This window comes from Cyprinodon tularosa, unplaced genomic scaffold (assembly GCF_016077235.1).
Source record: "Cyprinodon tularosa strain WSP-4 unplaced genomic scaffold, ASM1607723v1 ctg73, whole genome shotgun sequence".
Lineage (NCBI taxonomy): Eukaryota > Metazoa > Chordata > Actinopteri > Cyprinodontiformes > Cyprinodontidae > Cyprinodon > Cyprinodon tularosa.
This window is the reverse complement of record NW_024039485.1, coordinates 1130621-1155590: the sequence shown is the minus strand read 5'-3', so window position 1 is coordinate 1155590 and position 24970 is coordinate 1130621. Positions and strand designations below refer to the sequence as shown.

Here is a 24970-nt window from a genome sequence, read left to right as displayed (position 1 = left end):
GTTCAGAGTTGAATAAAAGACAATTACAACGTTGGCCTTCTATCACCTAAAGAACACCTCTAGAAATGAAGGAAATAAAATCCCAGCAAGACTTTGAAAAAATATCGATGCATTTATTTTTGTGAAAACGAGTACTACAGAAGCCTCTTTACAGGTCTGCCAAAACAGTCAATCACATCTGCAGTTGATTCAGAATGCTGCTGCCAGCATCCTGACTTAAACAACAAACCAAACAAAACAAAAACACAGAAAACAAACAAAATGACAAGAAACAGCACATATTCCCAATTTTAAAGTCCTCACTCTGGCTCCCTGTCCCTGACATGGAACAGACTTTAAAATACATCTCAGACCACTATGGTGTTCTGGATAAAGTCTCTGCATACCTAGAACCAGAGCCAAATTTGGAGAAGCTGTTCTTAGTACCTATCCTCCAAACATCAGAGACAAACTCACAGTAGACTTTAAGAGTGCGAAAACCATAAGTTCCTTTAGTTCCTATATATATGTATGTATATATATATATATATATATATATATATATATATATATATATATATATATATATATATATATATATATATATATATATATATATATATATATATATATATATATATATATATATGAACAATATTCAGAAATATCTTTAGTTTAAGTTTCCAGCTTTTATTATGCCACTGCATTGTATATATATATAAATAAATTTGCTTTAACTTTTACTAGTAGGGACAAAGCTAAAAAGGAGATAGTAATAATAAAGAATCATAAGGATCCTTTGCTGATTTGATTTTAATAAGATATAGAATAGAATAGAATAGAATAGAATAGAATAGAATAGAATAGAATAGAATAGAATAGAATAGAATAGAATAGAATAGAACTTGGTAAACTGGGTGTTGTATTTTGATAAATTAACATTCATAAATAAAAAGTGCAACATTAACCTAAAACAAAAACTCAGATCAGAATCAGAATCGGGTTTATTGCCATTGTTAGTGAAGAAGTTCACAACTAGGAATTTTTTGTGGTACAGTCGTGCAACATGAAACATATATGAAATAGTAAATAAAATTATAAAAATCTCTAAAAACACTAGGGTATAAGGCATGCAAAAAATATACTAATATATACACTTAAGATAAAAATATGGATAAATATAAAAAGTAAAATGTACAAGGTAGTGCAAATAGAGCAGTGTGCAATACAGCAGTGTAAATGGCATGGGCAGGTTATGGAGTCTGACATATAGTGTTCATGAGTCTTATGGCAGAGGGGAAGAAGCTGTTTTTATGGCGGGAGGTTCTGGTCCGTATGGACCGATGACAGTGTAAAGTCTTCTTTACAGTTGTTTACTTGTGATGACATACAGAAACCGTCTTATTGTACTTAAATTTAGACAATTTGAAAAATGTTGTCTTTGAGTCATGCAGTGAAAATAACATATCTTGCCTTGGAAATGTTCTAAAACAAAATGCTTTACTTTGAGAGTTTCTGGAAACCCCCCTATTTGGGAGAGGAACTTTTAAAGATGATTTCTTTGAACCTCCAAAAGGCTAGCTGTCCTTCATACTGAGTGAAATTAACACAAAAAATAAATTTCGTTGAAATAACATTAAAACCCCAAAAGTAGTGAGTTTATAAGGATGATGAAGACCTCTGTTTCTTTTATAAAAGTTATTAGAAATCGCACTGGTGTAAAATTCAAGTTTGCTTATCATTATTTCCCAATATAAGGGACCAATTCAACTCTATTAAGATCGAGTATGTCATGATTTAATTATTTTTCTTGTTTTTAAACATGTCCTTTGCGGAAATGACGTTATGTTATTATTATTCCAGGAAGCAGACTCGGGAAAGCCCTGAACTGCGTCAACTGCGTTTGTATGTTAGATTGGGATGTTAGTCGATGTATAACATGTCCACAAGGTATGTTTAATCTTCGTTTTATAAATACTATAAGATTGTGAATATCAAATTTTGTAGCCTGGCAATCTGCATTTAGAAATTAAATTAAGCTAAAAAGTTGCTAACTGTTTACATTAGCTGTAACCTTGTCCTCACTGATAGCTGTTATCTTTTTGTTGAACTGTTACTTTATTTGTCATTGACGTTATGTATGACAGTTCGGTGAATTTCAACCCGTTGGGTTAATGTTTTTGTGCGAGGTTAAACAGTGTGTGCCTTTTGCTTAAAGGTTGGTGTTTTGCCTTAAATGTGTCGCCGAAGCTAGCTAGCTGCTAGCTAGCAGCGTTGCTAAGCTAGCCAAATATGGCAAATGTTTTACTATAGGCCTCATTCGAGATTAACTTACTAACTGGCACGACTATCACTTTTTTTAACACATTAGTTATTTTCTAATATTAGAAATGACATGGTTACTTTTATAGATAACACTGCTTTATTAATTCCAACTGTTCTCCGTCCCAGGCCAAAGTGCGTCGAAATAAAATAACAGGCCCAAATGGAAACTCCCCCAACCTAGAACTTTAGGTATCATTAATCGTTTTGTGTGTTTTTTACGATACAGTTCAAATATATTTATCAACTATAATAGACATTTAAACATCTTTTTCTATTTTATCTCGATTGTGATGGCATGGTAGACTGTAATATGTAGCAATTACATTTACAGATGTATAGTGTTGATAATAATACATTTAGATAAGAATAAAGTATATGTGCTGATTCCTCTGTGGGGTTTTATTCGGAACAAGGCCTCGGGTCCTTGGCTCCCTGACTGCTGGCATTTCTATTTATATATTTAGCTGAAGACAAGGATGTAACAAGAGTACCTCAGTGATATAGAGAACGAACAGAAAAGCTCAGGAACACAACAAAGCCAGATTCATAGTCGGTCCAAATTATAACAAAGCTATTAAGAGAAATAAAATAAATTATCTATAGGCAGTGCTGTGAAAAGTACACACGTGTTACCTAAGTAGAAGTATAGATACTGCAGTTTGAAAACACTGATAAAAGTTGAAGTATCAACTTGACCTCTTTACTCAAGTAAAAGTGAAAAAGTTTGTGCTCCAAAAACTACTTTAAGTATAAAGTAACCTTAAAAAAAACAGCCGGATGCCACTATATGAATTGAAAGCTCTATTTTTTGACTATTTTGAAAAATTCTTTAATATAGAGCCAAGGATGGGTCTTGTGTCAGAATTTTCAAACATTTTTCTGAATCTGACATTGTAGCTTTGCATAGACAATTCACGTTTGCAATTTGAAGAACACCTGCTTGCTTCTGATGATTTTCTTTAGCTAACCAATGAGTGTTTGCGTTATACGACTCATCCAATTTCACATGTTCACTAGATGTGGGTGGCGCCAATGATCTGCATTGGATGGCGCACATGACGTAAAATAAATATTTATAAACATTAAACCGAAGCCAAGAGTAATGAGTAACGTTTGTTTTAAAAATGTAAGGAATAGAAAGTACAGATACTTTTGTGAAAATGTAATGAATAGAATTCAGAAGTAGGAAGAAAAATAAGTAATGAAGTGAATTATAGATACCTAAAAAGTGTAGTTAAATACACCAACAAAGTATTTTTACTTCATTACTTGACACCTCTGTCTAAACTGAAATGCAAAAGCACACTTGTCATCTGTGTTGTAGTTTATATTGATAAGAAAGGTTGGAGTCTATCTCCTGGATTTTGTTACTGCTCAAAATCCCTCTTGTGTAAAACATTTGCAGGAAATTATGTCTATACAAAACAAGTCTTTCTACAATGCATTATGTTCTTCCGGGACATACTTTAGTCGCAAATTTGAACCTATGATATTAAACTAGATGAACATATTTAACTTAATTCCCTTTGTTTTTACTTCTCATCACTAAACAGTAGATTGTGCCATTTTACGTGTGCTAATCATTTCAAATTCTTAGCTGTAAATCAAATTAGCTGTAAAATAACCACTAGTTGTTTACTGTTAATCTTCTGAAAAAAAAAAAAACATATATTTTTTTACTTAAAATTATATTAAATCATAGTTGATTGTTGTATCAGTGTGTGCAACAGATGCTTGAGTCACTATTTGTAAGTATATAATATTTCAAGTTTGGAGCTTTCATGCTGTGCTTGTCTGTTACATATTTGACTGGTTGAATCAACTCTTAATCTCCCCTAATGGCTATGGCAGGTGCATTTCATTGGTTGTAATGATTCTAAAGCCCATATTAGGGTTATCATCACCCATTTCATTTCCACTGTTTTTTGCTATATTGTTTCCTACATCATGTAGTTTTAAGTATCAACCCATCAATTTAATAAACATTTATTTTGATATAATAAAGCTTTTAATCATCCTTTGCTATATTAACTTAACCTAGAAGTGTGCGGATTCAATAAATTCCTGCATTTGAAGTAATTGATTCACATCAATATAAACCATAAACCCACCAAAAGTGGGTGGATTATAGAATTCCTTAGCAAAATAGATGGAGGTAATGCATATCGCTGGAGGGTTTTTAATTTAATGTATACAGTGATGACTGAACAATAAGTGGTATGCTCCCAGACCATATTCACTGAAAAAAATGTTTGCATACTAGAGATGCGCCCATTCAGATTTTTTTTCAGTCCATACCTGGGCTGAGAGTATTGGCTGATATCGATACTACTGCTGAATGAATGAACCGTACTTGCATGTGAGAGAAAACATCAGGCCTAACGTAAACAATGTCAAAACAAATATTGCAAACATGGTAGTAAAGTAACTATGGTGGTGAACTATATTAATAAAAAAAAGAAAGGACTGAATCAGAATGCTGGATCACTGTAGTCCATCCAGTATCTGATCCAGGTAATTAGTCAATATCAGGGTTGATATTTGATTCAGGTATCAGATTGGTAGGTTTCTATTACATAGCTATTGCTCCATCAAAATTGTTGTGTAAAAGCAGTATGACCTTCCTTTAGCCAGTCAGAAAAGATTCTTCAAGAGGTGCTTTTTCTGTCTCCTTAGAAAATTACTAAATGCCTGTGTTGTTTAAACCTCTTTTAAATACCTGAGAAATGGTAAAATGAATAAAGGTCTGGGGTTAAATCCTTTCTCTTTGGCTTGAACTGAAGTAGGCACGCAGTCAAACATAGGAACTCATTCATGGTTGTTTTTTGTGCATTTATTGTAATCATTCTTTAAAATCATTGCATAAGGAAGGGGTGAAATGTAATTATAATTTAAAAAAAACTATCTCCTGGTTGACTTTAAGCTTTTGATTAGACCATGACGGGAAGCCAAACATTCATAATTTTTATTTCTATTACATTTCACATCTTATCAAAAAAGAAGCCAAGGAATAACAACACTGAGTCATGATCATCTGACACAGGGCTTTATGCCAATAATACCTTTCTCCAATGCAGCAATAAGTCTAATGTTTGTGTATGTTACGGCTTTTTTGTATGCAGCATGAAAAATATTCAATTGATTTAAGAAGCTGGCAGTATTAAGCACAAACAGCTGCTGAAGTCATCTAGGAAACAAAGCCTGAGAAGGAATATTTTTAAGCACTGACCTTTAATGGTTAACAGTTTTGCTTAGTAGAAAAATCAAAGGGTCTATTAAAAATTAACCGTGCTAGCATTCATTAAAAGTTAGGCTCCTATAAATTTAAATTCTTGCCTCATACAAGGAATAAGAGATCATTGCTTTATTATTTAAAAGAAAAGTAATACACCAGATTTATTTTTTTTTTACCTGTAACTTTACATGTCTCGCCTCTCAAGGCGCGAGTGATAAAAGTATGTCTGAATTACATTTTTTATGTAAACAGGTTAAATATTGCATGAAGTCCGCTGTCAGGTATTTCAGTTGTTTCATCATATTATTTTCGTAGTAATAAGCTAAAAGAAATGAGCAGCATTGTCTAGCATGTCTGCAAATCTTGGCTGAGTGTTGTAATTTCTAAAAGTTGAAAACTAACCACATTCTCCACACATTTTACCAAAGCATAATAGGGATGCACGATATTGGGATTTTGGCCGATATTTTAAAACTCATGTAGCCGATATCGATACTGATGTTAAAGCTGGACAAAAATAAGTAGTCATTGAAAATAACAGTTTTGTTATCAATTTCTGACACTTAAAAAAATAATATACTCAAATATGTTTTCATATGCTGATATCAAATTGATTTTTAAAAACGCGGTATCTATCTATTTTACTTTCAAAATCTCGTCAAATTTCATCGTTCTGTTACAAACTCTCGTGATATTTTGCAAATTCTTGTGAGATTTTGTTAGTAAAATAGATCGATACCTCGTCAAGATATCAACATATAAAAATATGGCAAAATTTCGTGAATTTTCGGGGGATTTCGTAGCATAACGATGACATTTAGCAATATTTCATTAGTAAAAGAGATTGATATTGTGTTTTAAAATGGCAATATATCAGCATATGAAGATATTGTGATATTTTAATGTATCAATATTTTTTCCCTGACTTTTTTTTTTAAGTCTGTAAAAAAGAAGTTTTTGAGGAAGAAGAAGTAGTATTTTTTTTTTTTTTTTAGACTTTAGAAACTCAGAAGCTGATCAAATATCGGGTTAAATATCGGTGGGGTGGCCGATGTCCGATATTCAGTTTTAAGGCCGATACCGATAGGGGGCCGATTATATCGTGCATCCCTAAAGCATAATATATATATTTTTAACATACATTGTGTTTTTAAAACTTTTTGTATTGATGATAATTGAAATTAGATGTTTCTCTCCTTTTTCTTAAATTTGCCACGCTACAGTTTCTAAGAGACTCTTTTAAACCACAAGTGCCTTTCATTTGCATTTAGTTTTAATCTCTTTAAGTTTACCTTATTACTTCTACTGAGTCATATAGAAAACACTCCCATTTGGGTTTTTCGTTGGGTTAATCCTATTTTTTTTTTTTTTTTTATGGTCTCTCCCATGTAGCCACTGCTGAATGATTCATGGCTTTGTTCCTGGATGGGACCTTATTGAGTAGAAACATGGACACATCAAACTTTGCCCACGTCATCTTCCAGAATGTGGGGAAAAGTTACCTACCCCACGCTGCACTGGAGTGTCACTATACCCTGACGCAATTCATCAAACCACATGCAAAAGACTGGGTTGGCATATTTAAGGTAATGGAACCTCTTTGCTGTTTTTATGAATGCATTGGAACTGATGATAATTTAAGAAATAAAATCATTGTTTTTCTTTGCTAAAGTGAATTCTAGGGCTGAGGTGCAGCAGTCTTCATAGGTCTGTGTTCAAACAGCACACCTACCTCATATTTCTGGGACAAAGGGCAGGAAAAAAAGTTCCCTCCCTAACCAATGCTGCAAGAATTGCATCATTTTCTTTTTCCCAGGGAAAGGGAATACATTTTTCTTTTCTTTCAGAGTATTTGTTTCTCTTTAGACTATGCCATGAAGTCATAGACCACAGATAAAGAGTAAATGATTTCACTAATGTTGAAAAAGAGTATTAAATTGGGCTTCATAAAATAGGAAATTTTGAGTGCAGCCATTCATGTTTACCTGAAAGATGAGCCTGGTCACAATGAGTAAAGCTCACCACATGCCAAAGTGTCTCAGATGGATCTTATTATAGCAATATGTTGTACCCAGTGGCAGTCATTTACTTAAGTTTCATCAAAAAATTGTTTTTTGGTTTAAATATAATATTTCAAGGGGTGATTGTAGCAAATGAAACAAAAAAAAATAAGGATTAAAGAAGTGCTCATCAAAGCTAAATATGATATTTCATTTTCAAATGTTGTGATTAAACTTTTTGATGCCTCATGCTGGGTTAGAGGTCTGACCTCAGACCCTGAAAACAGAAATATATATTACATATATGGACCATGCAGTACCATGAGTGGCATATTTAATGAGATGCCAGCCATAAGAAGAGCAAACAAACAGGTAATTGAGCAGCCATTACGTCGACATTTGAGCCTCCAAGTACTAATAAAACACTATTTAGGCTTTGGGGATATTCCCTTAAATCTTTGACACACAAAGATGAGAAAATGAATCTAGTAAAAGGATTTTAAATAAACAATTTATGTTTTTTTGATATTTGCTGAGTAATTGACTAATAGGCACCCCTTCACTTGAGGTCAAAACAAACTTCGATTTTTATTTTTTTTTTAACATCAACCTGCACTGCAACGTGGGAGTGATCCATAAAGGATGGTTGTTCAGGAAAGGTTTCAGAGAAAACAAACCCAGCTTTATAATCAAAGTGTCTCTAATGACAGTGATTCATGTGTATAGGGCCCTCCTGGAGCACTGACACTATATCACCTCCTGCATTATTAGTCCCATAGTTTTCTAACCTGCCTGCTGATGTTATGGAGGTTGACTGACTCTGTTTACTACGGTACCCCTGATTGTTGATCTGAGGGTTCTGGCCGTACAGTGTGTATCTGTTATTTCTCATTTGTGCTCACCCCAGAATGCTTTAAGTTCCTCTCAGTTTTGCCCAAACAACACCTCTGCAGCTGTAATGAGTGGGCCAGTAAGAGCTAGCCCCTCAGTAATGACACTCCCTAACGAGGCGCAGGTTTTAATTGCTTCCTGTTCTTAACTGCTGCAGGCTGGGACTGCACGGGTAACAATTGGGGGTGTTTTTTGGAGCTCCAGAGCCCTACTATCTGTGGCTCTCTTGAACACTCGCAGCTCTTTAGCTGCAGGCTGTTTGCATACAGCTGAGAAAATAAATTACCCACGCAAGGAAAGAAAAAAAAAAAAAGTTAGACTGAAATCTGTTGCTATGTTGGCTCTTGTGAATCACTAAAGTAGGTCGGTAAAGTTTTGACTGACTGGACAAAAAGCTGGTGTCTCAGTCTGGTTTTACAGGATTTGTTGCGGAAGCACGCCTAAAAGCAGCCCACTCAACCCGACACTGATCTGGTTTGACAGTTTTATAGCACCAGTCTGAAGTTGTGGATGTATTTTCTGCACCCCCCCCCCCCCCCCCCCCCCAGCAGACATCAGTTGACAACATATAAATTACATATAATTGCATTTTGGTTTTCATTTTCAAGCTTCCTATATATAAAATGTTCACCTATTTTCCTCTTCCTGGTAAAAGTGAGTTGTTGCTGCAGTACCTCTGTCAGGCTTTTTCACGATGAGGGTTAGCAGAGTGACCAGGAGGTGGTTGCAGGAATGACAATCTTTCCTCTTTAAGGGAAAATAGCATTGGTGACGTCTACTTAGCCGCCATGGCAACATAGATTTAAAAACCCCATTATTACTTGGACATTGCAGCTTGAGATAATTTGGAAGTGCCTGCAGATTTACTTAAAAAAAAATCTCCCTGTTGGTTCTTCATTGTTATTATAATGCAGTGATGTGGTTGGAGCGGCTGGTTAAACGGATTCCCCTCGATGTGTCACAGGTTGGTTGGAGCACAGCGAGGGATTATTACACATTCTTGTGGTCGCCTCTCCCAGAGAACTACGTGGAAGGCACAGCAGTCAACAGAACTGTGGTCTTTCAGGGTAAGTTTTCTGTAATTTTGACACGTTTTAATGAGCATATATGAAAGGGCTTTTCAGGGGATTGTGGAAGATTGGGGCTGAATTCTTCAGGGGAGTAAAATGCCACTCTATCCAACCACATCCACAGTTGTAGGAAATCATGTTTATGCTACTGGTAAACGTATATGTAAGAAGCCTCGTTTGGTGCAGTGAAATAATCTCAAACAGGTATTAGGTATATATATCACAACAAAAAAAATTCTACTTTAAGAAGGCATTATTTCATGCAGGGTATGTAGGAGGTTGATTGCACTTGGAGTTTTGTCTGTTGATATTAATGTTGAAGTATGTTTATTTTATTATAGTTTGGGTAGGGGTACTTGAACTGTGCTGTTTAATCTGTTTTGTGAAAATACTGAAATTATGCAGAACAAACATTACATTTTTTCAAACCTACTTTTTTTGTAGGTTTGAAAATAACAAGTACAAACAAATCACAGCATTGTAAAATAACAAATTTGGGTTAAAGGAAAAATATTTCTGTTCTCTATAACACAAATCCTTTAAAAGCAGTACTTAGATGGGGTAATGTTAAATGTTAAAACAAAGCCAAATATTATCATTTATTGAGAATATTTGCTATTGTTTGCTCAATTTGCCTCTAAGGGGCACAACAGGTTCAGCAGACTGAAAAGTACACTAGCAGTGGATTCAAATGTGTTTGAATCTACGCAATCACTTAAGTAGCCAAACTTTAAAAAAATATAAATATATACATATATACATATATAAACATTTTGCATTCAAGATGAAAAACCTTTTTTGTCCATTAATATGTTCTACTGTATCGAGAAGTCCTCAAAGGGCACAGTTTTAGCTGCACTTTAAATTCTGGGTAAAATCTTCTTTGTTGCGGAAGCTTCTGTGATCTGATTATTAATGAATTAAATAAAAAAAGAATCTACAGATTAATTGATTAGTACTGTAGTCATTAGTTGCTGCAGCCTAATAGGAGTGTGTTTTGATTAATTCTTTTGATGCTGCTGATGTATGCTGACCCCGGTGGGATGTTTAGAAATGATCTCTGAAGCTCAGTTTCAGAGAAATGTGAGAGAGATTAGCGACGTGGTTATAAAGTCATCCTAATGACCAGCTCTGTGTTAACCAGCTGCCTGGGAGGGAGCTGGGGAAAAAAGCCTTTCCCTCCCTACCAACACAAACATAAAGACATTTGCAAAGCTCTATTGGGATTTTGGACCAGAACCATGTTTTTTTTGGTCTGATCAGACTAACAGCTCTTAAACAAAAGATTATTTAGCTGTCTCCTTGGATCTTTTAAAAGGACCAATGCAGCAGTGGGGGGGGGGGAGCCTTTAGCTCTGCATGCGAGGTAGGTAAATGTCCTCATTGGCTAATTTTCATAGTGAACATCTGGCTTCATTGGTTCATTGGCTGAAGTAGTGCTGCAACAATGACTTCCCGTTTGTGCAACAAGGGAGCCACTGAATTTATAAGCGTAACTAGGTTATTTCTGATTATGTAAAAAGGTGACATAATTAACGTTGAAGCCTTTGCTCAGTAGCTTCCACAATAGCTTCCTCAGATGTTGTTCTGTGTGGTGATTTGGATGCTGAGCCAAACCAGCCTCTTTGTCATCCTCATGCCAGTTATTCTCACTCACAGCTCTGTGGGATGTCACTGTATCCGCTTCTGATTTATGAGTCGTCAGTGGGAGCTCAGAGCTTGCTTTCCGTTGAGGGTTTATGAAGGAAATGATTTATGATGTGTTTGGTTTAAATTGAAGAACAAAAAAAGAACATGATGCCTATTGTTGGGTGTGGTGGAGAATCTGTGATGCTGTGGGCCTGAAGATTCCTGGAAGCCTTTTAGAGAGTGTTGCATTCATCACACCTGGGAGGAACCAGATTAGGCAGTGATCTCGAGATGGTTAAAGAAAAAAAAGAACGGTCAGATGATCCTGAAATATTTTACGAGAAAAAAGTGTTTTCTTGTCAAAATGAAAGTTAAATTTCAGACACCATTGAGATCAATGAAAGGATTGTTCTGTTCTCCACACCGTTGAGTGTTGGAACAATTTCTTACACTATATATTTCCTCTATTGGACTCAACAGACATGAAGTGGAATAAAGAAAACATCTCAGGCTTGGTTTCCTGTTGTGATTCAATGTCACAACTTCACATGTAGTTTGTGTTCAACAGCCTAAGGTCACCAAATGGCATCTGCTTTTAGAAAATAGAATTGGTTAAGGGTCGTAAGTAGAAATAGTTACCTTTCCGTGCTGCTTTAGTGACTGGATGGCTTTCCTCCCTAGGTTACTATGTACCCAACGATGATGGTGAGTTCTACCAGTTTTGTTACGTGACCCACAAAGGAGAGATCCGGGGTGCTAGCACCCCTTTCCAGTTCCGTGCAAGCAGCCCCTCAGAGGATGAGCTGTTGACCGTGGAAGATGAATGCAACTCTGACATCCTGGTAGTCACCACCAAGGCAGGCTTGCTTGAGGTACAGTAAGATTTAAATCTGCTGCCGCACTTCAGACCAAAACTGCTGTAAAATGCTAACTAGCATTTTAACATTTGCCCTTTTTCATGTTTGAGCAGCAAAAAGTGGAAGAAGTTCAAAGAGAGAAAGATGAACTCCTCAAAAACATGGCGCTCATTCAGCAGGAGAAGGAGCAGCTGGAAGCAGAGAAAGAGAGTCTGCAGAAGGAGTTTGAGCAAGAGAAGGAGAACTGTGCCCAGCTGAGAAGAGAGATCCAAGTAAGTTCAGACTGTTTATCATCGGCATGTGAATACCAGCTCTAAGGACATTACTTATTCTCCTATCTATTCAATGAAACCAAAAACTCACCTTTAATTGTGAGTTACAACCTTAAAGAAGCTGCAGATTCTAAAAGGGGTTATTTATATGCTAGTTCTTTTTGTCTTTGACCTCTCATTATTTCTTTCAATACAGGCCAAACAGTGTGCTAGCACCCCCTAGTGAAGCAGCCCAAACATGCAGCATAACTCAAACCAGCAATAGTAAATCACATGCTGACAAATAGAAATGCCTGCATTATCAAGGTTGTCATTCCACTTTTTATAGCGTAACATTAAGTCCTAAGAGCATTGTCAGTAATAATCTAGTGCACCGCTGTGTGTCATAAATCCGCTGCGTTTAAAGGATCTACAGATGTAAATATGATTACAGATTTTGTGGTTGTTAATTTTACGGCTTTACTTTTATATGAAATTTTTATGTGGTGTGAATATAAAAGATTCCAAAACTCTTCTCATAAGCAAATTGTAAAAAAAGTTTTTTTTTCTTTTTTATGTCATCTTCAAAGTTTATAACTCTACATGTAGCTTTAACTTTCTTTAATGATTTAGGCGTTTTTATACCTTACATACATTTTCCAGACTTCAGCCATTTTAGGTTTTTTATTAATGTAGATTTGTAATACAAACTAAAGGACAGAGCTTGGCTTTATGTCACAGTTTAGCTTAGTTATTGTATTCAGCCTCCTTTTGCTTTGTGGTCCTAGGATCTCCTGCTCTCCTCTCAGGCCCTTCAGGAGGAGAAGGAGGAAGTCAAGAGGAGACTGGAGGAGGCCACAGATAGAATTGTTCAGCTGGAGGAGGACCTGATCGGTGTCACACAGAAAGGCCTTCAAAAGGAAACGGAGCTAGACAGGTGACTGGTTGAATATTAATCCAGACGTCCATAACTTTAAAATGTTATGTTTTATACAAATGTGTGCTTTTTTTTTATACAGTCTTAAAGATCGATTGAAGAAAGTTGCCGTAGAGAAAGAGGCTCTTGAATCTCACCTGAAGAATGAGAAAGATGAGAAGGAACTCTATAAGGTGAAGTTTGATTTTTAGAAGTAACGCCTCAGAGATATGAGTTGTGTTTTGTTTTCAGCCAGATACCTCTATGTCACCCCTCAGGTTTGTTAGAAAACTTGGCAGCTTTACCATTTGACTCATTTACCGTGTTATTGTAGATACACCAGACTCAGACACATACTTGATCTTTTTCTGATTCTTCCTGTTTTTCCATTTTGTGCTCCTTAATTGATTCTGTGAAGTGGAACGTTTGACTTTAAATGAGGCATGCATAATTCGGTTTCCTAGTCCGTCTAGTGTTTGCGTGTCCTGTGTTGTGGTGGGCGCTGTACAGGAAGTGGGAGGGCCACTGACTGTAGAGCTGCCACAGAAATGGAGCCCAGAACCCTGTATCTAATTTAACTTTCACCATCACACGAGATGTTTCTAAAGGACCGCTTTAAAGGCCTATCTTAATATCTGTCTCTTTATTTTAATGAGGTCTCAAAAGTGAGATTTATTAGCAGGTTTCCGACATGTTTTGAGAAAAAGGACCCTTTGGTGTTACTGGTTTGAACTCTCTGATCTGTCTTAGACCTGGGGCTGGTATCCTAAAGATTCCCACTCCTCACTCCTCCAATCTTGGCTTAAAAAATCCCTTCCAAGGAGTTTTAACTTAAGAGTGATTCATATTGTTGCTCAAGGGAACTGGGAATAATGGCAGGAGGGGGTGTGACATAGTCATAGTTATTGGAAGCCAAAACATTTAGTTCATAGAATAGACAAACATTGCATTGGAAATGCAAAAAAAATAAGTTTCATAAGAAGTTTAACGGAAAAAGAAAGTCTGATAGAAAAAGGTCCAAAACACATTGCTGTGGAATTATTAAGGGAAGCACAAGCATGAGTTTAAATTGACTGTCAAGGCTTGGGATGGAGGTGAAATATGGGTTTTAGGACCACCTGGATGTCAGCTCCAGGATAGGCTACAGCTCTTTGCCTTTTTAATTGAAACTATCATAACAAATAAAATTTTTGATCATGTTATAACTTATTAGGATGCAGCTTTTGAAAGTGAACTGTTTCACCCAGATCTCATAAATCCAATGAGATCTAACCTCAAGCATATTTAGGTTTTCTGTTTTGATATTTAGTTTATCTAAAAGTTACGTTTTTTCTCAAATGTCCGATTATAAAAAATATGTGAACAAATTGTCTAGATTTCAGTCTGACACAGCAACATTATAAGGAGCTTGTGTCAATTTAATTTCAGAGTTTTCTTGTGAAGCTTTTTATACATAAAGCAAAGTTTGGTAACACTGCCTCTCTTGTGCATGTGTTTGGCTTCTTGATATTCATTTTTGTGCATGCATCAGATTCACCTGAAAAACCGGGAGCTGGAAAATACTAAGTTGAGTGCAGAGCTGCAGATGCTGAAGTCCGTGGACGTAAACAAGGAAAACACCATTGCCCAGTTCAAAGAAGAGGTGGGACGTCTGCAGGCATGCCTTACAGAGAAGGAAAAACAGTACAAGGAGGTTCTGGCCAAAGTTCACCCCCTGGTAGGAATTTCTTTACTATTTTTGTACACAAATAACATCAACAGTATAATATGACACATAGCTTTGGATTTGTATCTAGAGGAACCAATCTAGTTTTTTCCCCAATCGATGCTGATACCTGGCCTAAGCATATCAGCCGACTTCTCTGATTCAGCTGCTAAATGAATGAACCATATATCTAGCCATATAATTAAAGGCTTTAGCCTTTTAACATTGTTAAAAAAATAACATATTAACACAGATATAAATATAATTATTAACAAATATGCCAGAAAAAAAAAAAAAAAAACAATTATATGTAAAGTGCTCTGGACTGTATCTCAAACCACCGATATCTGTTCCAGCTAATTGGTTAAAGGGGTCATAGAATGCAAATCAGAGTTTACATTTTCATAGATGAATAATCATAGTTCAGTGGTTGAAATGGATGTACAGAGAAGTTCAAATCCCATCGAAACCTCCTTTCTCTGCAAATCTCACAATTCTAAACTTCCACCATAAAACGGGCAAATTCAGACGAAGCACTGATTTGACGTAAACTCCGGGATGTTGTTATATTTGGTTCTGGCCTGTACTTTTGTCACGCCCCGAAATTGACATACAGACCAGCCCACTGGTCACCTGTAGTGTTCCAATGTTCGCAGTGTTTCAGGCTTCACAGAGAAAGTGGAAAATGTTCAGTCTTCCCAAGGATACCAAGACTTGACAGGTATGGATTATTGTCTGTTAGAAGATCCCTGCAAAGTTTAATGCTCAGCTGTTCATTTGCTCTAAGCATTTTACCGAAGACAGCTTTCAAAATCTTGGACAGTTCAAAGCAGGATTTGATAAACGTTGGGAAAAAAAGGACATCTGGTCACTCTACCATATCAACAATTCGATGTTTCAGTGAGTGAGCGCTTGTTGCTATGATTCGTCTTTGCTCAGCAGCTTTGCTCATTGTAAACCAACCAATCAGCACACAGCTCATCTAAATATTCATGAAAATACCATAAAAGGAAGAAAACCTGTCGTTTCCTTCTGGGGCTCTTAACCAAGCTTGCATTAGGGCTCATAGAACAGCCATTTTCAGCCCAACCAATGTTACACACCCTATTCAGAAACCTTAAGGACCAGCACCAAATACCCGATTTAATCATTTCATGACCCCTTTAACATCTGAACCAATATGTGATCCAGGTATCAGATCGGTGCCTCACTATCTTTAACTATTAAGTAGTTATTTTCAGCATCACATTCGATGTATCATCTTAGCATGATAACATTGTTTGGGTCTAACAGGGTGACATGAAAGCCCTGAAGGAGCAGCTTCGCCAAAAAGAAGAGCAGCTCCAGGCCAACCATCAGCAGTCTACTTTGCTGTCTGCCGAGCTGAGGGATGCCTCCAGCGCACGAGACCGCACCATGTCCGAACTGTACCACATGAAGCTGGAGGCGGATGCCCTCCGCCAGGCCAAGGCTGAAGCTCAGGCCCAGTGTGTCCGTCTGGAGCTTATCGTCGAGCAGATGAAGGCAGACGCCAAACAGGAAGCGGTGAGTTTAAGGGTTGGAAAGCGTTTAAACATTTTTTTTTAATAAAGAGGATTGTTCTCATTTAGTGATTAACTTTAGAATAGTCTGGTATTCCACCTACAGATACAGATTTTGATTAATCTAGAAGAGAGAGAGACTGAAGCACTGATCCTAATCTGACAGATTACAACTCAATCATGTGAGACATTAAATGAATAGTGAGAAAAAAACAACTTTTTTGTATCTGTCAGCTCATCCCTAATCAGAGCCAACAAAATATATTGTTGCCATGCAAGTTTAGGACACCTCCACTTTATGATACTTTTTATTTGTATTATTTCCAGTTTTCTACTAAAACTATTTTCTGTTTCATTTACAAGTTATGTTAAGTCTTGCCGGATGTGTGAAGCAGATTAGACTCTTTCATAAAAACTTAAAAAATCATAATTATTAAGATGACATATTTTTACTGTTGACATTCCTGTTACAAAATGAAATTAGCCTTAAAACCATACAATATGTAAACTGCAACATTAAAACTCTCAGATGCTCATTTATCAGGACAACATGCAACAAGCTGTTATTGGCTAACACTAAGCTAACTAAGGTCAGGTTTGTGTCTTAAAGTTCTCTATCCTCTCATGTTCTTGAGATGTTCACCTCCTCGGAAGGCTTTTATTTTGGAGGCAGTTCAATGAGTTTCTACTTTGTAAGCTGTAAAAGCATAGCACATAAACCCAGATATACCTTCACAATAAAAGCTTTGAGCATAAATATTCTGTGCTGAAATCAAACACATTTTTGTCCACGATGTCCCACAATAAAGGATGGTTATCAAATTTGTGAGTAAAACTACTCATTTTAATCATTATTATCATATGTCACAATCTAGCTGTTGGATTCAAGTAGTACTGTTTTAAATTTTAACACATTCTAAAAAAGCTATAATAATGCCACTTTGCTAATAGGGATCATATTGTTGTCTGAAGTCCTGATTTAAGATTATTTCTAAAGTAAAAAAAGGTAGCATTTTAGCTACCTTTACATTATTTTCATGCATATTTCTGTACAATAGTGCATTAGCCCATCATTTTTGTGTCTGTTTTGTTTTTTGGAAAAACAGGCCAAACCAGAGGAAGAAGCTGCCACAGACCCGGCTGTTGTAGCGGAGCTTCAGAGAGAGGTGGAGGACCTGAAGCTGCGGCTGCTCATGGCTGCAGAGCACTATAAGGAAAAATACAAAGAATGCCAGCGTCTGCAGAAACAAGTGCTTAAGTTGTCTGACCAGCAGGGGGTAGGTTCCTATAGAACAGAACTTGTTTTTTTATTTTTTCATTTCTTCGTGTGCTGTGTTGACATTTGTTGTTCTTACAGAAAGCATTCCCTCTTTGTCTAAAAGGATGCTGGGTTTTGTCTTTTGTTCTGTTCTTAGGAGGTGAAAAAAAGCACAGTCCCAGAAGCTGCAGCAGTCCCTGCATCAGGGAGTCCAGAAACATCAGTGCCAGGTATTTATATCCAGTTCTGTCTGGTTGTGTGGAAGAAAGAGTTGTTTCAAATTAGGGAAACAAAACAAAATTCTTTAGAAAATGTCAAATTAGTTTACTATACATGTTTTCTGTTTTTACCCTTTCAAGGACTTTTAGGTAAAGCTTCTACAAACTGGAAATCAGCTGGCCTTTATATTTTAGTCATTCCTTTATTTGCTTCCCTGTCTCCACAGGCAGCCCAGGTTCTGCTGATCCCATGTTGGAGGCCATCATCCAGGAGAAGCTGAAAGGCATCAGTCGAGAGGCGTCGGACAGAAACGACAAATACAGGAAATGCAGGCAGATGCTGATGGTACGAAACGCCTTTCTGGTTTCTGTCCAAGCATGTGGTGGTCCTCTGTAGTTCGGGGAGAGGACAATGTCTGCTGCAAGCGGCTGATCAGCATCCGTTTGTTGTTTAGGAAGAAAAGGAGCGCAGCAGCATGTTTGCCGACGAGCTGGCCAAGATGGAGCTGAAACTGAAGGAGCAGCTAAAGACCAACGAGAATCTAAAGCTGCAGCTGGCTGCCGCAGAGGACCGTTATAAGGTCAGACTCCCAGCGTCAACTGGTGCCTTCAAAGCAGTTCTGTCTTCAGACCTGACTCTGTTTTTACCACCGTGAGTGGCTGGTCTAGCTCAGGGATGGAGACTTTGATGCTCTCTCTACCCCTTGAACACAGTTTGCTCTGACAGTGTTGTTTATGAGCAGGCCTATCTGTGAGACGGCAGTTTACTGCTGTTTATGTCAGGCTCTGGAGACAAGCAAGGCTTGGCTCAGAGGAATCCTTTCTAGTCGCACTGCTAATGCTGTGCTTGGCTCGGTCAGGCGGATATTTGCTCAGTGTCTCAGGAGAATTCAAACAGGTTGTTTTGCTTTGAGGAGTATCGAGCATAAATCAGCCCCCAGCTAAAGGAAGCCGTTTATGCTTGTGATCAATTAATGTCACATACCGAAGCCTGACTGTATTTCAGGGAGACTTTTATTTTTTTAGTCCGGAGCGCATTAAATGAGATAAGATTATTCTTTTCATTCCACTGCTTTTGTGTCTATTGTTTACCACAGAGTCAAGTAGCTGAGAAGGGTCGGGAGCTAAAGGAGCTGAGGGACGCATTTGCACTTGTTATGAAGGAGAAGGAAAAACTGGAGGGGGTTTGTAACATCTCTCATTTTCTCTTTTCTAGACTCCAGCCACCGCACACTCCCTAAAATATACCACATCACTACCATTTAGTCTGGCTTTAAAAGGCCACTAATTGGAAATGCAAATTAAATGTTGTCCATGTCATTGGTTTGTTCCACAGGAAGCTCCTCACAGCTCTAATATGATGCTTTAAGTTAGAGCTGGTGAAGCTCAGAGGGGTGGATTCAGCCCGTTTGAGGTTTAGACACTAAATTAGTTTGACGTCATTAAACACAAAACGGTTCCAGCCATTTTGAATCAGCCCTCTTTCTTAATCAAGCTGCTAGCTAAGCTGATTGTGTGAGCAAAAGCCTCACTTTGAGGAAGAAGATCCCCAATATCATAATCTGAATTTCTGTAACAGCTTGTTAGGTTTCTAGGTTGACAAAAAGAACAAATTCCTCCATTTATTTTGTGTATTTATTTTGCGTGTTTCCTCAGGAGTTACAAAAGAGTAACAGCAAGAAGGGCGACCAAGGTGCCAGCGAGAAATCCAGTGTGGAGAACCTCCAGACCAGTGTGCCTTTAATTCTTCAATACCCTGTCCCTTATGCCCAGGATAGCCCCACCCCCCTGCTGGTCTCTCAGAGTCCAAGCAAGCTACACTTTGGGAACCCTTACTCTATCTCAGACTCAAAAGGTAAACAATTATTTGAAAGAAAAATCTAACTGTTGGATAAAATGAGATATTTCTGTGAACAGTGTTTGAATTATGTATCTGTAGATGAGATAGAGGAGGAGCTTTTAGATGATCAGCCTCTCAAGCTGCCCCCTGTCGGCCCACCATCCTGGGACAGCAACGTGGTCTGCATCCAACCCTCCCGCAACCTCAGCCGACCAGAAGGACACGAAGAGGCAGAGGAAAACAACAACGTAAGCCACTCTTCCTCTGCAGGCCAGAATTAGACTTTACAGTACAAAAAATAGTTTGTTTTGTGATTGCTTGTCACTGGAAAAGAGTCAGAATAAGTTCCCTTTTTACACAAGTCATAGAAAACACTGCAAACCTGTGGAGTAAGGTTTGGGTCTTTGTGCAGTACACTATATGTGGATGACATACTGAGCAATCCTGGAAGATACTTAGAGCGAGGTAAAAATATCCCAAACAAACTGGAGAATGGGGCAGATGTTCATGGCAGTGTTACTGTACAGAAGAGGCATATTATAAGGGGCTGCTTGGATTGCAATAATGTAAACTTATTATTAATTCAGTTATATTTTAAAAGGTATACAGGTGTTGGTTAGGATATAAAAAAAACAATCAAATTCTAAGATATGATAAAACCTTGTGACATTTCCAGCATTTAGGGTCTATGTTTGATAAATATCCTATCAAAGCAAGTAAAATAATCAGCTTATCACCAACCTTATATAGACCAGTCCTACTATAGGGGAGCTAAGCTGGCAGAGGCATTTTAATAGGACTTACTGCTGTGGTCTTTCTCTGAAGAGGCTTTACCGACTGATTTAGATTTTTGTAAATACAAAAACGAAACACCTAAGTGATCGTTTTTTATAGAAAATCCTAATAATTTCAAGTTTGTGGTAGCCATATAACATGAAGTCAATATCTTAAAGAGAAATCATCTCTTCAAAGTGACTGTTGCAATCCAGAGGCATTTTATTTTAGTGTTTATTTGTTTTTTTCTCCAAGGGTAACACCAATGAACAGCCACTAGGAACAGAAACCCGGAGCTCATATGTGAGCGATGGACAAACCCCCTTCTGCTTCGACTCCAGGTAACACCCTTCTCCCGCTAAAGCCGTCCATGTTTACCATGCCTCAGCTTTACTCCGCTTCTGTAAAGTAGTCAGCAACACCCCCACCCTCCATTTGTGTTGGTATTGTTGACGAGCAGGCCACCCATATCGCATCAAACAGACGTTCTTCATTAGGTACTTTTTGGTTGCTCAACTGCTGTTAATATGAGCCTTCTCTTCCTGTCTCCCTGTTTTTTTTTCCTTCCCCCGCCTCCCGCCGTGACCAGCATGGACATGAAACGTTGTCCGCTCTGCGAGGTTATCTTCCCACCCAACTACGACCAGAGCAAGTTTGAGGAGCATGTGGAGAGCCACTGGAAGAGCTGCCCAATGTGCAGCGAGCAGTTCCCGCTAGACTGCGACCAAAAGGTTTTCGAGAACCACGTGCTCACTCATTTTGATGGCCACCAGCTCAACTTCGACTAAAGGAACTCAAAATCAGCAAATCGACTCTGCAGACTGAAAAAAAATCACTTTAACCTGTCTTCTGCATGTAGTGGTGTACGGCTCCTCTCTGTAGAGCTAATTTACCCTTTGCTTTCTGGATTTTATTTAGCGTGTTTGACAGGGCTTTTAAATCAGTTGCAAATCAATATTTTGGTTTATAGTTTAAATGTGTCCCTTCTTTGCGGGGTTGGAAAGACTTTGGCTGTCTAATTCCATTGATTTTAAAATTTCTTTCATGGATTTGTAACGCTGCTGGGTGGAAAAAGTCAGGGACATAAATAAAAAAAGTTGTGTTTACCAAACATACATTTAACATATGCCCCTCCCCCTTTAGTGTATCTGTACAGCTCATCGATCTGCCGCCATAGAAAGCCGCCTCAGCGCACTATATACAGTCAGGGAGAAATCTTCAGTAACTATACCCACACTAGAATATACAGTATATCATCAGATCATCTATTTTAGAAAGATTCAAGGCAATATTGTGGGCGCCTTTATACTTTGTGTAATATGTCGATTTTCAATTAGCTAAGTTTCCTTATTGTTTTAATTCTAATTGTCTAATCAGTGCATGCTCAGCTTCTGTTCAATTTCATTTACTTTTCTTTTAAGTCATTAAGTTATTTCCTTCATTAGTTAAGTGAGTTTCATGTATCTAAACAAACTAATAAAGTTGCTTTGAAATTGAATGTGTGATAATAATTAATGAGCAGGGGCCTGTTTCAGAAAGGAGGTTAAGTGAAAACTCTGAGTTTGTTAACCTTGAAATGAGGGAAACTCTGGGTTTTCTGTTTCAGAAAGGGAGGTAAGTTAAACCTGAGAAAGCAGAGTAAGTCAAGCCCGTTTCTGAAAGAGAGGTAACTTATACTCAGAGTCAGTTACCATGGGAATTTACTCTGTGAACCTAACCTGGTCGGGAGCAGGTTTTCTTCAGAAAATCCAGAGTTTATTTTGGTCTCCTCCCCTTTTTTAAAGAGGAAGTGGTGTTTAAACACCTCATTGATTCTTTGGGGACATACAGTATTCATTGCACACATTTCAGTCACGTAGAGCGCATCAAAAGGAATGAAATGGCATGTCCTTTTATGGATGATCCTGTTTGTAAAGCCAGGTAGCTACTCTACTCCCATGATGTGCTCAAGGCTTACCTCCTTGAAGTATGTTTTTATATTTCATTTTCAGCTGCTGCCATGTTCTTTTGATGCCTGCAGGATTGCACCTATCCATGAAAACTAAATTAGGTGTAATAAAATACTGTTCTTCCAGTTTCACCTCTGATATTATAACAGTTGGGTAAGTTACTCTAAAATAGTTCTTAATTACTAACTACAAATTTTATCTTCAACAAGTCTAATTAGATTAATGTAATAATTACTGTCTCTAGAAAGTATTGGTCTACTTACTAATTTGTTTTACTTACTTATTAATTACTTTCTAAATCCCAAATCAACCTCAACCACTTGAACAATACAAGGAGAGACAAGAAACTGCACTTCTAATGCTTTCAAATAAACAATATTCAATTGCATGAATTAATCTTAAATTGACCAAAGTGTGTAACTAGAGGGAGAAAGTTCAAATCAAAATATACCTTTTAAAATTTGATATTAAATCCACTATTGTTTTATAGTCTTTAATTTAATTACAGTATTTATATGACTTAAGTAACTTAATTCATTACACCCAACACTGTATAAAAGTAATTAAAATGTAAACTTACGCATTGACTCGAGCAGCTATTTTCACCCAAGCTAACTCTCTCTCCTTCGCCGCTGCAGCCGTGTTGCTTTTTTTTTTTTTTTAATACATGTTCAAATTCTGCATATGCTTGCATAAGCACATCCAGTTCTGCTGGTGAGAAATATGCACACCTTTTTTTGTCTGACGCTGTTGCCATGGTGACTCGTAATATCTGTGCTCCATTGATAATGGCTTTTTATAGTTGTGGTGCACACACTTAACTCAGAGTCAGTCAATTTAGAGTTGATTGAACTAACTCATTTCAGCTGTTCTGAAACCCAAAACTCAGAGTTTCCAATCTCAGGATAAGTCAACTCAGAGTTCAAGTTTTAACTCCGAGTTGGTTGAACTTCCTTATTGAAACAGACCCCAGGAGTCAGAGGTACAGGTGAACTTTTAATGTAAAATATACCAGCAGAAATACAGTACAGCACCACTTCTGGTTGGGTTTATACCTTTTTTTTTTCTTGCTATACAAAAACAGAAAAATAAATGTAACACTTAAAAGGTGACGATACATTCACCGTTCACAATATTCATATACTGACGGTACAATACAGCCACAATCCTTTTGGGGTTTGCAGATCTCTCACAATCTTATGCAGGATGTGCAGATTTTATGCAATGGCACCAGGGAGGTTTGGACGCTGCATTATGCAAACGGAATGGCAACTCATTTATATTCTTATATGAAAATAGAAAGGTTTTGACATGACATGGTTGCATGAACACTGAGTAGGACCGTCGGTGCACAGTTTAGCAGCAACAACAACGACCCTAAGCTCAGAAGGCTGAGGAACAGATTCCAGAGAAGGCCGCTCCTTTCAGACCAAACTCATTTAGAACAAAGCAAAGGATTGCAAAAATGAAAGATATAAGGGAAGGACAGCATCTGATCAGAAACCAGTTGGAACACCAGTGTCAGATGGTTTGAGTTAATTACTGCAAGAAGAAAAGGCGATATTGCAGAAGTTGACCCATCTTGGCTTTTAATTTGTTTTAAAGAAGTTTAACTTTTCCTTTATCTGTTAAAGGGGCCCAAAGCAATAGTTTGGCAGAGCTACTGCTCATACTCAGTCCAGACTATGTAGCTTATAAATTTTAATGAAATATATTTTTCTTTCTTTCCTTTTTTAAAACTCACTCAAAAAGCAAATGAAGCAAAACATATAAAATTGATACTTAACTTTAGGGATTTTCTGGCAGATTATAAATGAACCAGAAGTGCTCTGGTTTATTTATTCATCTTTTTAAATAAAATGTAACATTTATTCAGTAACTAGCTAAGTACTATTAATGGAAAATATACTGGATGAGGTAGAGTGAAATGAAGCCTTTTGCCTTCCCAGAGAACTGGCCTCAACCCTACAGAGTATTGGAAATAACATATATAAATGAACTCTGCAAAAACAGGCATTACTTATCTTGCCAGACTTATAAGGTTGAGGTACAAGAACATATGGAGTTCAGTATCTAAAGCTGCGAGTTTGAGAATTTTATTATTTTTTTCAAATCTTGTGAACCTGTTATTTTTAAGAAAGAAATTGTAAAAAAAAAAAAAAGTTTCCATCCTGGAAAATAAACGAGTGCTTCGAAAAACCAAACATTGTTATTCTGGCATCTTATTGTTTTTCTTTAACCTTTTTCAACCAAAACAGTATCTGACAAAGAGGATGAAGACCAAACAGATAGAAGGGGACATTCATAGCTGTACTTTTTGTTTTTTTAGAAGGGGAAACAATTTAAGGCAATTGCTGAATCTATGGAAAGTGACAATACCTTAGTTTATCCAATAACTAAATCTAGAAAAAAAGAATGATGCAGGGAAAAATTGTCATTTAAGTATTTGTCTGAAAAGTGCTTTGATATTAAAATGGAAAGCTAGGAAGGGCAGCAGCTTAGTCTTAAAGGAAGTCATCAGATATAAAGTAA

At 37.1% G+C, this 24970-nt stretch overlaps 1 protein-coding gene across 1 annotated transcript; it reads left to right on the top strand.

Moving 5' to 3' along the window:
- Positions 1-1814: 1814 nt before the first annotated feature.
- On the top strand, positions 1815-21733 carry tax1bp1b (Tax1 (human T-cell leukemia virus type I) binding protein 1b). Its single transcript, XM_038269520.1, has 18 exons — positions 1815-1929; positions 6932-7125; positions 9395-9497; positions 11811-12001; positions 12100-12258; positions 13026-13174; positions 13257-13347; positions 14685-14870; positions 16152-16403; positions 17506-17676; positions 17815-17887; positions 18103-18221; positions 18331-18456; positions 18973-19059; positions 19532-19730; positions 19815-19963; positions 20745-20830; positions 21079-21733. The coding sequence occupies exons 2-18, from the start codon at positions 6949-6951 to the stop codon at positions 21275-21277; spliced, it is 2517 nt and encodes an 838-aa protein (XP_038125448.1). The 5' UTR covers positions 1815-1929; positions 6932-6948; the 3' UTR covers positions 21278-21733.
- The last annotated feature ends 3237 nt before the right edge of the window (positions 21734-24970 follow it).